General features: G+C 41.3%; 1 protein-coding gene across 13 annotated transcripts in view; it reads right to left on the bottom strand.

The window, feature by feature from the left end:
• Positions 1–15189, bottom strand: part of LOC137632938 (uncharacterized) — a 183803-nt gene that overhangs the window by 18097 nt on the left and 150517 nt on the right. For all 13 annotated transcript variants that reach the window (XM_068365048.1, XM_068365049.1, XM_068365053.1 and 10 more), the window contains one exon: positions 3201–3331. In XM_068365048.1, coding sequence (XP_068221149.1) covers positions 3201–3331 — 131 coding nt within the window. The remainder of the gene's footprint in view (positions 1–3200; positions 3332–15189) is intronic.

The raw sequence follows: 15189 nt of genomic DNA on the forward strand, positions 1-15189 counted from the left end.
TGTGCCCGAGAGAAGGAAGGTCTCCAGGGCTTTCCTGATGCTCTCCTTGGACAGATCCTCGGGTTGCAGCAGGATGCCCAGAGACCCTAGCCAGACATCCAGCCATGAAGTGGCCTGTCTGGCGCACTTTGTGACCTTCTCCTGACTCAGGATCTCTGTTGCCGAGAATGTCACCTGCCGGCTAGAGAGTCTCTCAAGAGAGACTCCCCTGGTAAGCTCTTCCACGGAGTGGTGCTCTGAATCATGCTGCTCTCCTCCTGGTGAACTGGCAGCAAAGTCTCCTGTCCCCAAATGCTCTACTTGGGGGAACTCTTAGAGTCCTTCGATTCCCTCCAAGGAGGGAAACGTAACTCCAACAAAGAAGTCTGAGGGCTCTTCTCTCCCTAACACAGGACGAATCTCCTGCTCGAGGTGGGGTTTCTCCCATTGGTGCAGTAGGAGCAGGTCTCACCTTGGTAGAGGGAGCGCGCTGGTGCTCACGCGATGGGAAAAAACCCCGGGGTCGCGCGCGAGACCGTTGAAAACACTCTTGCGCGGACGTGCGAGAGAGAGACATCATAGGGTGAGCAGGAATCAGATTGAAGAGCCCGAGAAGAATGTCGGCGCGTGCGCACGGCTGTCAGCGTGCACGCGTACGAGGTTGTTGGAGCTTGAAGATCGTCGGCGTTTGGGCGCGAAAGAAGATCAACAGTGCTAAAGATCGACGGTGCTGAAAGATCGTCGGCGCTTGGGCGCAAAAGAAGATCGACAGTGCTAAAGATTGACGGAGCTGAAAGATTGTCGGCACTTCTGCGTGCAAGAAGATCATCGGCACTTGAAGATCGCCGGAGTTTGCGCGCGAAAGAAGATCGTTGGCGCTTGCACGCGCAAGAAGATCGTCGGCGCTTGAGCACGTAAGAAGATCGTTGGCGCAGGGAACCATCGGAGCCTGTGCGCGGACGATCGTCGGAGCTTTTGTGCGTAGGGAGATCGTCAGCGCTAGCGCGCCAAAGAAGATCGTCGGCGCTTGGAGATCGTCAGCGCTTGTGCGCGTAAGAAGATCGATGGCGCTCGAAGATCGTTGGCGCTTGCGCGCGTAAGAAGATCGTCACCGCTCGCTCGTGAAGGAAGATCGTCGGCGCAAGCGCGTGTACGAAGATCGTTGGCTCTTGCGCGCGTAAGAAGATCGTCAGTGCTAGCGTGCTATCAGAGCTCGCTCGCGAAAGAAGATCGTCAGCCAGGATGATCGTCGGCGCTTGCGCGCGAAGAAGATCGTCAGCGCTAGCGCGCAAAAGAAGATCGTCGGAGCTTTTGTGCGTAGGGAGATCGTAGGAATAGGAACATAAGAATTACAAACCAAGTATGCGCCCTCCTCCCCCACTGACATTCACGGGAGAAGGGGGAGGGCGGAGAACTGTAACAAAAACAGAATTATAACAGAATTATAATTATGTAATTCATTTAAGAATGTTCACAAATAGTAAGAATGACTGAACCCCGAAGGGAAGTGTTCTCCACAAAAGCTGAAAAGTTAACAAATACAATTAGATTCATTGAAAATAATTGAGACAAATAAACGGAATAGCAACTCAACCCGCAACGGGAAAGAGGCTACCGTAATAGTACGTAGTAGTAGTAAAAGGGTGAACGACCTCGAGTAGAGAGAGAGACCGTAGTCAACTAAACTCCCACGTTCCCTACACTGGAGACCAAGTTCCCCGCAGGGAAGGAGGAACAGCGGAGAAAACAGATGAATGGGGAAAAGTCCAACGATGACGATTCCCCACGGCGACCGAAAATCGGAAGCCGAAGGAACAACCGAAGGACCAAGAGATCGTGCCCCATGACGTGCAACCGCGGTGGCCTGGAACTACGCGGTGACGTTGTCATACACTACACACACACAGCACAAACACTGAAAAGGAAACTTACTATATTTCTATACCCAAATATATACATAAACAAAGAATGTTTACATATATATTAAGTATAAGAAAAAGTAAGTAATTAAGTAAAGACAAAACATTATTGGCTGCCAAGCGAGGGTGAGAGCAGACACATCTGCCTACCACCCGAGCTAAAAGCGAAGTGGACCAGTTCACCGGTGTGTGAGGGGGGAGGGGTAGCTAGCTACCCCTCCCCTCACTAACTAGCGAGGGGGTAGTTAACCCTCGTTAAAAATCTAATGGCTCGCCATTTCAGCTACGCTGAAAGTAATACCCAATGTAAATAGCGTGGTTTGTATTTGGGTTACGGAACAATGATGTTTTACTTAACTGTATCTAAAATAATGCATGCAATATTCATATATTAGTACAGTATCATATTAAGAAATAAAAATTGTGAATATTAACCTTTTCCATTGTATATGCCTATACATTTCTGGACAATACTGTCTATGCTTTTTGGATCAGCTAATTAAGGCAAACTTCCGAAGTACTGTATCTTTTTTTAATTTCTCTAAAGAAACAATTAATGCTTAGACTGTCATTTTATCATACTATGGTAAATAGTTTTACTTAGAATACTTTTCTCTCACGTTATTTATTGTTGAGTTTAATGGCATATCAAAAGTTTAATTTTTGACTGAAGACCAGACAGGAGAACAATACTCGAAACAAGGTAAAATGAAAGAATTAAAACACTTCTTCACAATAGATTGATCAACAAAAATCTTGAAAGACTTTCTCAATAAGCCAATTTTTTGTGCAATTGAAGAAGACACAGGCGTAATACATTTCTCAAAAGTTAATTTGCTGTTGATAACGGGGGGTGGGCTGTGGCACCCTAGCAGTACTAAACAAACTCAATTGAATCCCTTGTCAGGCTAGGAAAAGTCCCCCTTTCTTCCTCCCCCCCCCCTTTTTTTATGTCGACTACCCCCCAAAATTGGGTGAAGTGCCTTGGTAAATGAATGAATATTTAGCCTTATATTGGGAACAGGTGATCTCTGATGAACTTGTAGGAACCAGCCTCAATGTTTATAAAGGAAGTCAATGGGAAAATGCATTTCAATAAACAATTTTTTGCTTAACGAATGTTTCTTCAGGAACAGAACTTATTTGTATGATGGGGCATTCGTGTACACACCAACACAGAAAACATTAGCATATAACTTTATCCTTATCCTAAATCTATACAGTACATGTCTATTTACAGGGTGATAAGGGATACAGTACAGTATAATAAATATTTTGGACTGAATATAACTTTTATCATACCTCCCACTGCTGTTAAAATATTGTACTTTTTTCTTTTTGCGTTTTACCCTCTCGCTCGTTTTTGGGTTGAAGTTTTCCATGAATTTATTTTGATTGTTGATGTGTAAACCTTCAATCAATGATGTCATCACCTGTAAATGACAGAGAAACAATATGATACTTATTCTAGTGATTTTCTAAAACCAATACAAATGATACTCTGTTTCCTCTTGAAAATTAAGGATGCAAAATACTCCACTTTGCTTGCAAAACATTCAAGAAGTTTTAAAGAAATTATTTCTTTATTCATGTATACATAATTTACAAGAAATAATCAAAGTATATCTTCATGTCATCTAAACTGTACAAAAACTTTTTGGCTCCTCTAAAGAAATAAATGAGACTGTAAGTAATGAAGGAAATTGCAACTATAATTCTGGATTTAGATCTTAGAATACTGTATACAGATTCTATAAACATTAGTAGTTGCAAAATTAAACTTATTTTAATATAAGAGCATTTCAATAATTTAAATCCCTTTCCATCCCTTCTTGGGCATATTTCATATTTCCAAGAGTATTTGAACACAAAAATATTCTTCTTAGTTCAAAACATTTATGACAAAATTATGAAGTCTTGTCAGATTCTCCATGAATAAATCTGAATCCAACATTATTGTCTTACTTTAACTTTGAGGAAACACTCTTTAAATCTGACAAGCAACTATTTTCTTCACACTTTTTAATGTGTATAATGAAAAGTAAGCAGATATTTCTCAGATTATATATAGATAGGTATTTATATGTCTACCGAGAAAATTGTCCTATATGGAAGGAACAAATTTTCCACACCATTAGAAATTTTAGGCAAATGGTTGGCTAAAGAATCCTGAGACTTAAAGATATCCATACGCTTGGATAATGAAAATCACGATGCATATCTATAAGCTTGAAGTTCCCTGGTTCTAAATCAGGGAAACTTTCTTCCATCTTCTTCCATTCCCCTAATTCCAACAAGTCTTTGTTAGTTAAGTTAGAAGTTGCTTATGGGCTTCAATCAACTCTTCAAAATTTATTTCTTCCAACTCAATCTCCAGTTCATTTCTAAGGAATAGCAAATTCTTTTATATATCCTTTACCAGCTCATCAAAACATTTTATATTGTGAGCAAATTGACAGCAAAGTTTCTCCTATATTCCAATTTTTTGGGGTCAGTTTAGTCAAATAAATTTTGATGTTTAATATTTTCCAGTGATTACAGCTTCAAAAACTTCCAATCATTCAAGCTGTTATCTGACAACATGACATCAACTGCCTGATATAAGGTATGCCGTAGATAGTACCTCTTGAAGAGAACTGCCTTGGTCCATGGGTTGAATGAGAGACAGTGTTTGGAGGAAAGAGGATGACAGTTGCATTTAGGCCTATGAGATTCAGATGTGAGAGATGGCCAGGTGTAATACTGAGAATCAACAGAAACTTAAGAAATAAATTTTGCTTAGCAATATTCCATGACTGTTGGTATAAAATGGACAGGAAACCATTCTTCAAATAAGAGGACAGTCATCCATGCCTTTGAATTAGCTATACAAAGGACAGGAAGCATCAATTTAGATACTTTTGAGTGCCCAAGGATTAAAGGCCTGGAAAATTAACAACAGCATCAGTTTGAAGTCACCAGTGATGTTATCTCCTGACATTAATGTTAACCTATCTTTAGGTACTTTGTACCTCCACAATTACTTTTCCTTCATTTGAAATAAATGAGGTTCACATCAGAGTTAAAAAAAGAACAAAAAATTCCTCATCAATGATTTTCTTTAGTCTTCAGCAGTAGCAGCAACCTCCCTGAATTTCAATGTTGTGCAAGCTAAAATGCTAAATTACTTTATATTGTACAAGATAAAATAATCTAAGTTGTGCAAGCTAAAATATTCTATGTTGTGCAAACTAAAGTACTCTACGTTGTGCAAACTAAAATACTCTACATTGTGCAAGCTAAAATGTTAAAATACTTTGTGTATCACCCTAAAATTATAAATACATAGGGGATGTATGGATCCGATTTTTACAGTTAGGCAGAGACGTGAGAAATATCTAGCAAAAGGTAAGCAGGTGTATGTTGCCTTTATGGATCTGGAGAAAGCTTATGATAACGTTGATAAGGAAGCAATGTGGAATGTAATGAGGTTATATGGAATTGGTGAAGGGTTGTTGCAAGCAGTGAAGAGATTATACTAGGGCAGTAAAGCAGAATAGGAAAAGAAGTGAGTGAGTGACGGGTTTCCCATGACAGTGGGGCTGAGACAGGGATGTGTGATGTCGCCATGGTTGTTCAATTTGTTTATTGATGGAGTTGTAACAGAGGTGAATGCCTGAGTGCTTGGTCGAGGATTGAAACTGACAGAAGGGAGTGATCATGAGTGGGAGGTGAATCAATCGTTGTTTGCAGATCATACTGTACTGGTTGCAGACTCGGAGGAGAAGCTGGGTCGATTAGCAACAGAGTTTGGAAGGGTGTGTGGAATAAAGTTGAGAGTTAATGTGGGTAAGAGTAAGGTTATGAGATGCACAAGAAGGAAGGGTGGTGCTATACAGAATTTCATGTTGAATAGAGAGTTACTTGAGGAAGTAGATCAGTCTAAGTACTTGGGGTATGAGGATACTGCAAATGGTGGAATGGAAGCAGATATTTGTCAGAGAATGAATGGAAGATGTAAAGTGTTGGAGGCAGTGAAGGGAGTGGTAAAGAATAGAGGGTTAGGAATGAATATAAAGAGAGTTTTGCATGAGAAAGTGATTGTCCTAACTGTGATGTATGGATCAGGGTTTAAAGGCCACTCATGAATGGCAGAGGTATCTGTGTGTGTGTGTGTGTGTGTGTGTGTGTATGTGTGTGTGTGTATATATATATATATATATATATATATATATATATATATATATATATATATATATATATATATATATATATATATATATATATATATATATATATATATATATATATATATATATATATATATATATATATATATATATATATATATATATATATATATATATATATATATATATATATATATATATATATATATAAAATCATGCCTTGATTTCATTAGTAGTGAAAACTGAGCAGCCTGTCCCTGATGTATCATACTCTTGTAAAATTTATATGAAATCTCAAGCAGATTGGAATGGGATTTTGCATGATCTTATGTGCTTGAATTGGTCACAATTACATAGTAGTGTTGATCCTGTTGTCTCTTTGAATGAGAATCTAGTCAACATAATTGATAGGCGTATCCCTTCTCGTGTGCTAAGGTACCGAGTGAAGGACAAACCATGGTTCAATGATGATTGTAGACGTGTTTATTTGGAGAAGCAGGAGGCCTACCACCTTTGGAAGGGTAACAGATCAGATTTGACCTGGAATAATTATACTCAGCTTAGAGCATTTGCTCAGAGAGTTTATGCTTCAACTGGAAAGGAATACAATTTAACCATAAAAGAAACCTTTTCTGATACAACTCAGGAACATAAATGGTGGTCTACCCTTAAATCTGCACTCTTTGGTGTAGATGCAACAGTTTCTCCTTTACTTAAACCAGATGACTTTTGGCTGGTGTTTTTGACAGTTAACAGAGTAATGAAAAACTTGAACTTCCTCATTCCTGTTTTCCTGAGGCTAAACTAACTAGTTTAGCTTTTCTATCTCGTGAAATTAAAACTCTGTTGATGGATCTTGATGCTTATGGAAGCGTAGACCCAAATGGTATTTTTCCTTTGGTTTTTATAGACTGCAGATTTCTTCGCTCCAAAGTTATGTTATTTTGCAAAAGTTAGCAAGAAGAGGAGCTTTTAGCACTTGTTAGAGAATTGGTAATGTTACTCCTCTATGAAAATGTGTTTGTGGTAGCTCAAGTTCAACTGATTGCCGCCCAATTTCCATAACTCCCATATTATCTAATGTTTTTGAACGTCTTCTGGCAAAACGTCTTAATAGGTTTACTGAAGGTAATCATCTATTCATTAGTTTGCAATTTGGTTTTCATAAAGGTCTTGGAGCATGTGATGCCCTTCTTACAATCTCCAACGCTGTAAAGAAATCCCTTGATTGTGGTCAGGAAGTTCATATGATTGGCCTTGATTTTAGCGCTGCCTTTGGCTGTATTAATCATGAGGCCCTTGTTTTCAAATTCAAACAGTTGGGAGTGGGTCGGTCGTTTCTTAGCATTATTATTGATTTTTTAAGTAATAGATCTCAAAGAGTTGTTGTTGATGGGCACCATAGTGAGTATAGGAATGTGATATCTGGTGTTCCACAGGGTAGTGTTCTTGGTCCATTACTTTTCATAATATATACACATGGCATGTGGTTTGGCCTAGAAAACAAGCTTGTTGCACATGCAGATGATGCTACTCTCTTTGCATCAATTCCATCCCCTGAATGTAGATCTGGGGTTGCTGAATCCCTTAATAGAGATCTAGCTAAAATTAGTGCATAGTGCAAATTATGGGGTATGAAGGTGAATCCTAACAAAACTCAAAGTATGATTGTAAGTAGGTCAAGGACAGTGGCTCTTCAACATCCGGATCTCAGTAATGATAATGTTTCTTTAACTTTGTATGACTTTTAAAAATTTAGGTGTGATTCTCGACAGCACATTTACTTTTGAGAAACACAATAGGTCTGTATCTTCTTCAATTGCACTAAAAATTGGCTTATTGAGAAATTCTTTCAAGATTTTCGGTGATCCATCTATTCTGAAGAAGTGTTTCAATTCTTTCATTCTACCTTGTTTTGACTATTGTTCTCCTGTCTGGTCTTCAACTGCTGACTCTCATCTTAATTTGTTGGACAGAAACTTAAGGTCTAGATATTAATCTTTGGCACCGTCGTTCAATTAGTCTATTATGCATGTTGAATAAGATTTTTCATAATTCTGACCATCCTTTACATTCATATCTTTCTGGACAATTCCATCCTGTTTGTAATACTAGGCTGGCAGTTAATTCTAATAGACAGGCCTTCTCCATCATGAGGCTCAATACTACACAGAATTCTAGAAGTTTTATTCCAGCTGTGACAAAGTTGTAGAATGATCTTCGTAATCGGGTAGTTGAATCAGTAGAACTTCAAAAGTTCAAAGTTGCAGCTAATGTTTTTATGTTGAACAGACTGACATAAGTCTTTTTATAGTTTATATACATATCTGTTTTGACGTTACTGTTTGTAAAATGATTTATTGTTAATTTGTTCTCATCATTTATATATTTCCTTTCCTCACTGGGCTATTTTTTCCCTGTTGGAGCCCTTGGGCTTACAGCATCATGCTTTTCCAACTAAGGTTGTAGCTTGGCTAGTAATAATAATAATAATAATAATAATAATAATAATAATATAATGATCAGCCTTAAGCCCCTCTCCAACCAAGCTAGACCCAGGGAGGACCAGGCAATGACTGCTCATGACTCAGCAGATAGACCTATAGGCTACCACAAAACCTACATCTTTCAATCACAAGGATGGTGAAGTTTCAGTGACCAAAGGAACTAACGAGTTTGAGTGGGACTTAAACCCCAGTCTGACCATCACCAGGCAAGGACATTACCAACAGGCCACTACAAGTTGTGGCGGATTGAAAGTGTTCGAGATGAAGTGTCTGAGGAGTATGGATGGTGTATCTCGATTAGATAGGGTTAGGAACGATGTAGTGAGGGTGAGAACGGGTGTAAGAAATCATTTAGCAGCTTAAGCAGATATGAATGTATTGAGATGTTTTGGCAATGTAGAGAGAATAGAAAATATTTGTCTGCTGAAGGGGATGAATGCTAGCGTTGATGGGAGAAGTAAAAGAGGAAGGACAAGGTTTGAGTGAATGGATGGAAGTGAAGAAAGCGCCACTAGGTGATAGGAGGATATATGTGAGAGGAGCAAAAGATCATGCTTAAAATAGGAATGAATGGCGAGCGATTGTGACGCAGTTCTGATAAGCCTTGCTGCTTCTTTGGTGACCGCTGAGGTAGCGGTAGTAGGATATTCAGCATAAGAAGCTTCATTGTGGTGGATAACACAGGAGGGTGGGCTGTGTGACCCTAGCAGTACCAACCAAACTCAACTGAATCCCTCATTACTCAGGGAGGAATGAAGAGAAGATTGTTTCTTTTTTTATGTTGGGTGCTCGGCAAAATTGGGGTAAGGGCCATCATATATAGGTAGACAACAAATTAGATCCACATTACTCCATTTTACTCGACCTTTCGGTGGTTCTTCCTTTAAAAAGTAACAGTGAAAAACCAATGCAAACTAAAGTGTTTTATAAACCAATTAGATATAAAAACCTATCAATCAAAAAAGGGTAAATGATTGAATCTTCCCAGTGTGAAAATTTTTTATATTTATTCAATTATTTTAAGGTATATTTGCCATTACAGCGTTTTTATGGGTTGAATTTTAGCCCATCAACTAACATAGTTTGCTTCAGCTTTTCCTGATTATGCCACAAGTATTCTTCTATTTAATAATGATATTTTCATAATAAAATAAATTTTTGAACATACTTACCCGCTGGTGATATAAGAATGGCTATAGTCCCTTGGACGCTCCGCAGAAATTTGAAATCTCGTGGCAATAGCAGATATGCCAGGTGTACACTAGCGCCCTGGCGATAGATAGGCCAAACTATTCCAATTACTTCAGACCTTCCATGCCTCTTGGTCTCTAGAGAGGAGGAGGGCGGGATTATAACTTATATAACCAGTGGGTAAGTATGTTCAAAAATTTATTTTATTATGAAAATATCGTTTTCAAACATAAAACTTACCCACTGGTTATATGAGAATGGCTGATTGACACCCTTGGTGGTGGGTCAGAGACAGCAACATGATTGGAAATTCACTTAAGAGTTAAATATAACCACTTAAGAGGTTCTTACCTGATAAGGAAGCTGACTTCAATGGTTCTCTGTCTCATTCTGTCTGCTATCCTTACGAGATCCAGCGGTCTACTCAGGGGGCTGAAGATCTCTAGGAGCAGTCAAACGGTTCAATAACCTATAACATGACAGGACCTCAACTAATACCCTTGTTCCGGGCGCTCTCTAGGAACAAAATGACCACCTGACTATATCAAAGATTGCGGAAGATTGCCGACCAATCTTCACGTACAATCATAAAAACATATATAAAAGTTCCAAGAGAAGAACAGGGGTACTAGGAAGTTAGGGAAATATAGTGGTGGATATTTCACCTACTACTGCACTCGTTGTTACGAATGATCCCAAAACGTAGCCGTCCTCATAAAGAGACTGGAAACGGTATAAGTACAGTAATGCAAGGCAAATACAGGATTAGCCCTTCAACAGGCTGTATGCACGATGTTTTGCAGAGAACAGTTTGCTTAAAAGTTACAGAAGCTCCCACAGCTCTAACGTCATGAGTCTTTACTCTTTCGACAGCTTAAGATCTGTCACACCACAGTGTGAAAGAGCCTTTGTAATTAAAGTCTATATGAGATGATAGAGCGTTTTAGACATAGATAGCGCAGGCTTCTTGACCATGCACCCAAGAGCCTTGAATAGTCTCTTAACTCCTTTAGTCCTGTCCTGATAAAACTTCGTTTTAACCAGACAAAAAACTCTCCTTAACCCTTCACAAACCATATTCGAGAGGATAGTGATCTCAAAAGATTTAGGCCATGGATGAGAAGGACGTTTGTTAATGACCAAGAATCCAGGTTGCAAGGCGCCTATGGCTTATCCATTCTGAAGTCCATGTTCTTGCTAAAAGAGTGAATTTCACTGACTCTCAACTATTGCCAGACTTACTCAGAAAAGTCTCCAAAGTTAGACCTTAAAAAAAGAAACCAAGTGTGAAGGCTCGAATCTGTCATTATCGCGGAATTCCAGAAACAACCTCTATATTCCAGGCTGGAGAATCTTGCTGACGCTTAAAGTCATCTCAAATGATCTGAGAAGATCTATAAGGTCTTTATTTGATAGATCCAATCTTCTGCATCTGAAGACAGCTGCCCGCATACTCCTGTACCCCTTGATGGTCGAGGAGGAAAAAATGTGTTTTCTTCTAAGGTCTAAGAAGAAATAGGCCACTTGTGTTCTAGAGTTACTAAATGAAGAGACTGCTTTAGCTCTACACCACTCCATAAAACCTCCTATTTGGGCAGCAAAATCTTGAGGCAAAGGTCCTTTGTACAAGCGATAGCCTCAGCTGCCTCCTTTGAACAACCCCGTAGATCTTAGGGGTTTTCCGAAATAATGGAAGCAGCTAGACCTAAAGCTTGATGGTTTAAAATAAAGCGTTCGTGATCCTGACACGGGGAAACGGACTGATGACATGCTTCCAGCATGCACCCAGCATGGTCCCAGCATGAGTCCAGTATGGTTCCAGCATGCTGCATATGCTCAACATGTCGTGAGAGAGTGTCAAGATCTAGATCGCCTCCCGAAACGCGTCCAGATTGGTCGCAAGAAACCGATATTGAAGCTAGGCTTGTTGAAAAGAAGCATCAACAACGTGAACCTCATGCTGTGAGGTTAAGACCTGATCGCGTGTAACCAGCGAGTGTTCAACATACAGTACTTAAAGCCAAAAGCTTGACGCGAGGGAGTGTTAGCTGCGTGGCCACAGACGCGAAGGAGAGACAACAGTCTGTCCATACTGCTGTGAGAAAAAGACTTGACTATGCGTCTAGCATGCGACCATAATGCCGCATGTGCTTGCATTGCCATAAGGTGTCAGCGTGCTGTATGCGTTTACCTTGCCGTGTGGATACAGCGCTCTGTGTGCGTCCCGCCTGTTGAAAGTGTGGCGCGAGGAGGCGACAGCATCGCGTCCGGTCAGTGGCGCAAAGAAGCAACTGTTAGTCTATCATGACGCGGGAAAAACCTGACTGACCTTATCCAGCATATGTCCAGGCTGATAAATGCATCTAGGTTGCTTAGGATTTCAGATTGACCAGTTTGCCGAGAGCTGTCCGCGTGTAGCACGCGTCTGCATGAATGGTACTGTAGTTGCATGTCCCGCAGACCGGGAAGATGAGACAACTTGTTGAAAGGATCAACTTTGACTGTCAGCGTCCAGCATGACCAGACTCGCGTCTGGGTCTGTGACTGCGTGAGGGAGAGACCAGAACTGGCGTCTGCGTCTGCGTGACGTCTGCCGTAAGAGAGAGACCAGACTGCTACAAGCGTCTGCTCTAACGCTTCCCGTAACACGAGCATATCTCTGCGAGGAAGCGTTGTTGAGCATTGGAGAACTACGCTGTCTGATACTAACGGAAGACCATTTCTTTGGTCTATGGTAGTCCTTTGACTCTTTTAGGAGAAATTTTTCCCCCCGAGAATCGTAAACGCTAAAAAAGAGATGAAACTGACCTCTTTTAGCTCAGACCAAACCTACACTCGCGGGGCAGCGTGTGCGCCAACTCAAGCGTGAGCGATGGCTGTGAGAGATCATCAACCGTAGTCCAGTGAGCGACCTGGGAAAGTCCTTATGACATTTCCAGCGCGCCTTGTGCGCGACCTGAATGTGTCCAATGCTGCGAGATACCGTCAACAGTAGTCGCTAGACCCCAGAGGAAAGTACTAGACATTCCCCCAAACTGGGGGAGGAGAGGAAGCGTGAACAGAAGCAAACTGAACCCCTTTTCTCTTGAAGAACTATGTGTCTTACACGATTTTGGTGCTGACACGTCGCCTTCTTTTGAAAAGAAAACCTCCGGCGAACATCAGTTACTGCAGGATAAGTTATTAGAAAACATACGACTCCCGAAAGGTCTTGGACGTATTGGTTGGTGACTACCAAGTCTAGGTTTTGTGTCCCTCGACGAGGACAAACTCTTTCTTCCCTGAAAGTGCGTAAGATTCCAGAGGAAGAGCTAGGATTGTATGCGACTTCCGCTTCTCTCGTGGAAGAAAACACACTCGATTGCTTCCAGTTTAAGCATCGCGACATGCTTGCTGTGAGGGTAAGTCCTGTTCGCGTGCGTACATGACGAGTAACTTCCTAGTCTAATAGGCAGAGAAAACGCAGAACGCCATCCTCGTCAGGGAATTGCGTCCTATTAAGCAGAAAAAAGTTACAAGATCCGTGATACCATAGCGATGACGAACTGATCGCTTCAAGACATTCAAACTTCGCTCTTCTCAAGAGACTATGTCACATGGTTGTGACGTCATAGTTCCACAATCGTAGGCGAAGAAAAGAGCTTTACTTCATCATTCCAAAGCGGAGAGGGAACGTCTTGGACTGCATCGACAGGATCGCTCGGAGGAACATACGTTTAGTGCACAAGGTCCGCGATGTACCTCAGCCTACCGACCTTCCTTCTCCCAGGGGTTGGGAAGTAAGGAAGAGGTGTCGGGCTAGGAGTAAGACAAACACGAACAAACACCTCCTCCAGTGCACTGTGTTATGTTTACGAACCACTGAACAAGAGCGTTTTAAACCATAATACATTAAATCATAAAAGATCTGCCCGTGGTGGGAGATATACTCTTACACTCTATTCTCATAAAGGCCTTAATGCACTTTCTGCTGTTGCACCTGCAGGTGCTGCATCAACCTCTAAAGTAAGGTTCGTTACTTTTCTGAGAATGATTTAATGTTAATTTATTTATTTTCTTATTCCTCACAGACCTCACTGAGACATCCTTCCCTATAGGAGCCCTTTGGGTTAAAGCATCTTGCTTTCTCAACTAGGGTTGTAGACTGGCTAGTAATAAAAATAAAATAAATAGAGACACTTTCAATGCAACAACCGAAAACTCTGAAGTCAGAACGAGGAGCAGCAGGTATAAAATAAAAGGAAAACTCTTCAGAAAAACTCTCATGAGTTTCTGAATCTGAAAGTTACTCCCTTCCTCCTACAAAACTCTATCCTAGGAAGAGAAGTCTTGATTCCTAGGAGTCCACTCCTTAGGATTCTGAATTCAGACCTCAATGCTTAGAGGTTTTAATTCTAGTTCTCCCAACCAAGAATTAGCCCAGCAGGCCTTGGTCCGAGAATATAAAATCTTTCTAGTTAAGATTTATTTCTTAATATAGCGCCTGGAGCAACAATGCCCCAACACTAGACGGTCATGGTCATGTAGACATCAGTCTATTGTCATAGGTAGCGAAGCGTCCACACTGACGCTGACGCTCAGCTCCATTGACGTTCCGCTCCGTTGACGCTCGCACCGTTCCGCTGACGGCTCGCTCGGTTCTGCTGTCTGTCATGTCGCTTGGTAGCATGCTCTGCTGCCTGGCGAACGTCGGCGCGCCTGAATAGATTTTTACAAGGCGCTATGAGCGGTCGGTTGGCGTTGAGCAGGTAATCGAAGCGATGCATCCACCTTCTCCCACCGTTGAATATTGCGGCTGGTAGGCCGCCAGTGCGACGAGTCATCACCGGAAAAGGCACGTAGCCTGTGCTACTGCGTCAAAACCGGAAACGTGACACCCAACCGCACTGCCAACGGCAGGCTGATAAGACTGCATAAACGAAGATAGTTGCTGTTTATGTTAAACAGCAAAGATCAAGGGACAACCTTAGGCGAAACGTATGCAGCTTTATCTTCGTCGATCCCATAGCGCTTCCCACTGTCGGGAGATGACACCCATCTGGTGGACGTGGCGGCACTACGTCCGCGACGCATAAAACGTAACACACGCAGAATGAATCTAATTTTGTTTTCAGTTTTGCGCCTCAAGCGCGTTTAATGTTAGAAAACACTATTACCTCGTCTTATCTATAGCGAGGGTGAGCGTTCTGGGGATCGACAGAAAACGCTCGAGAGGACTTCTGTTCGAGTCTTAAAAGACTGTAACGCCCAGCTACCCTCTTGATTCCTTTCGCCGTTCGACTTAACTTCTCCCCTGGGTCCGGGAGCTTGACAGAGGTCTAAGGCTAGGATAACGACAGGTCCGAATAGAAGCACCCTCCACTGAATAAAATTCACTGCCTAATTTAGCACTAAAAAATTTGCCTTTTACTCTTTGGTAAAAAG

This window comes from Palaemon carinicauda, chromosome 42 (genome assembly GCF_036898095.1).
Source record: "Palaemon carinicauda isolate YSFRI2023 chromosome 42, ASM3689809v2, whole genome shotgun sequence".
NCBI lineage: Eukaryota > Metazoa > Arthropoda > Malacostraca > Decapoda > Palaemonidae > Palaemon > Palaemon carinicauda.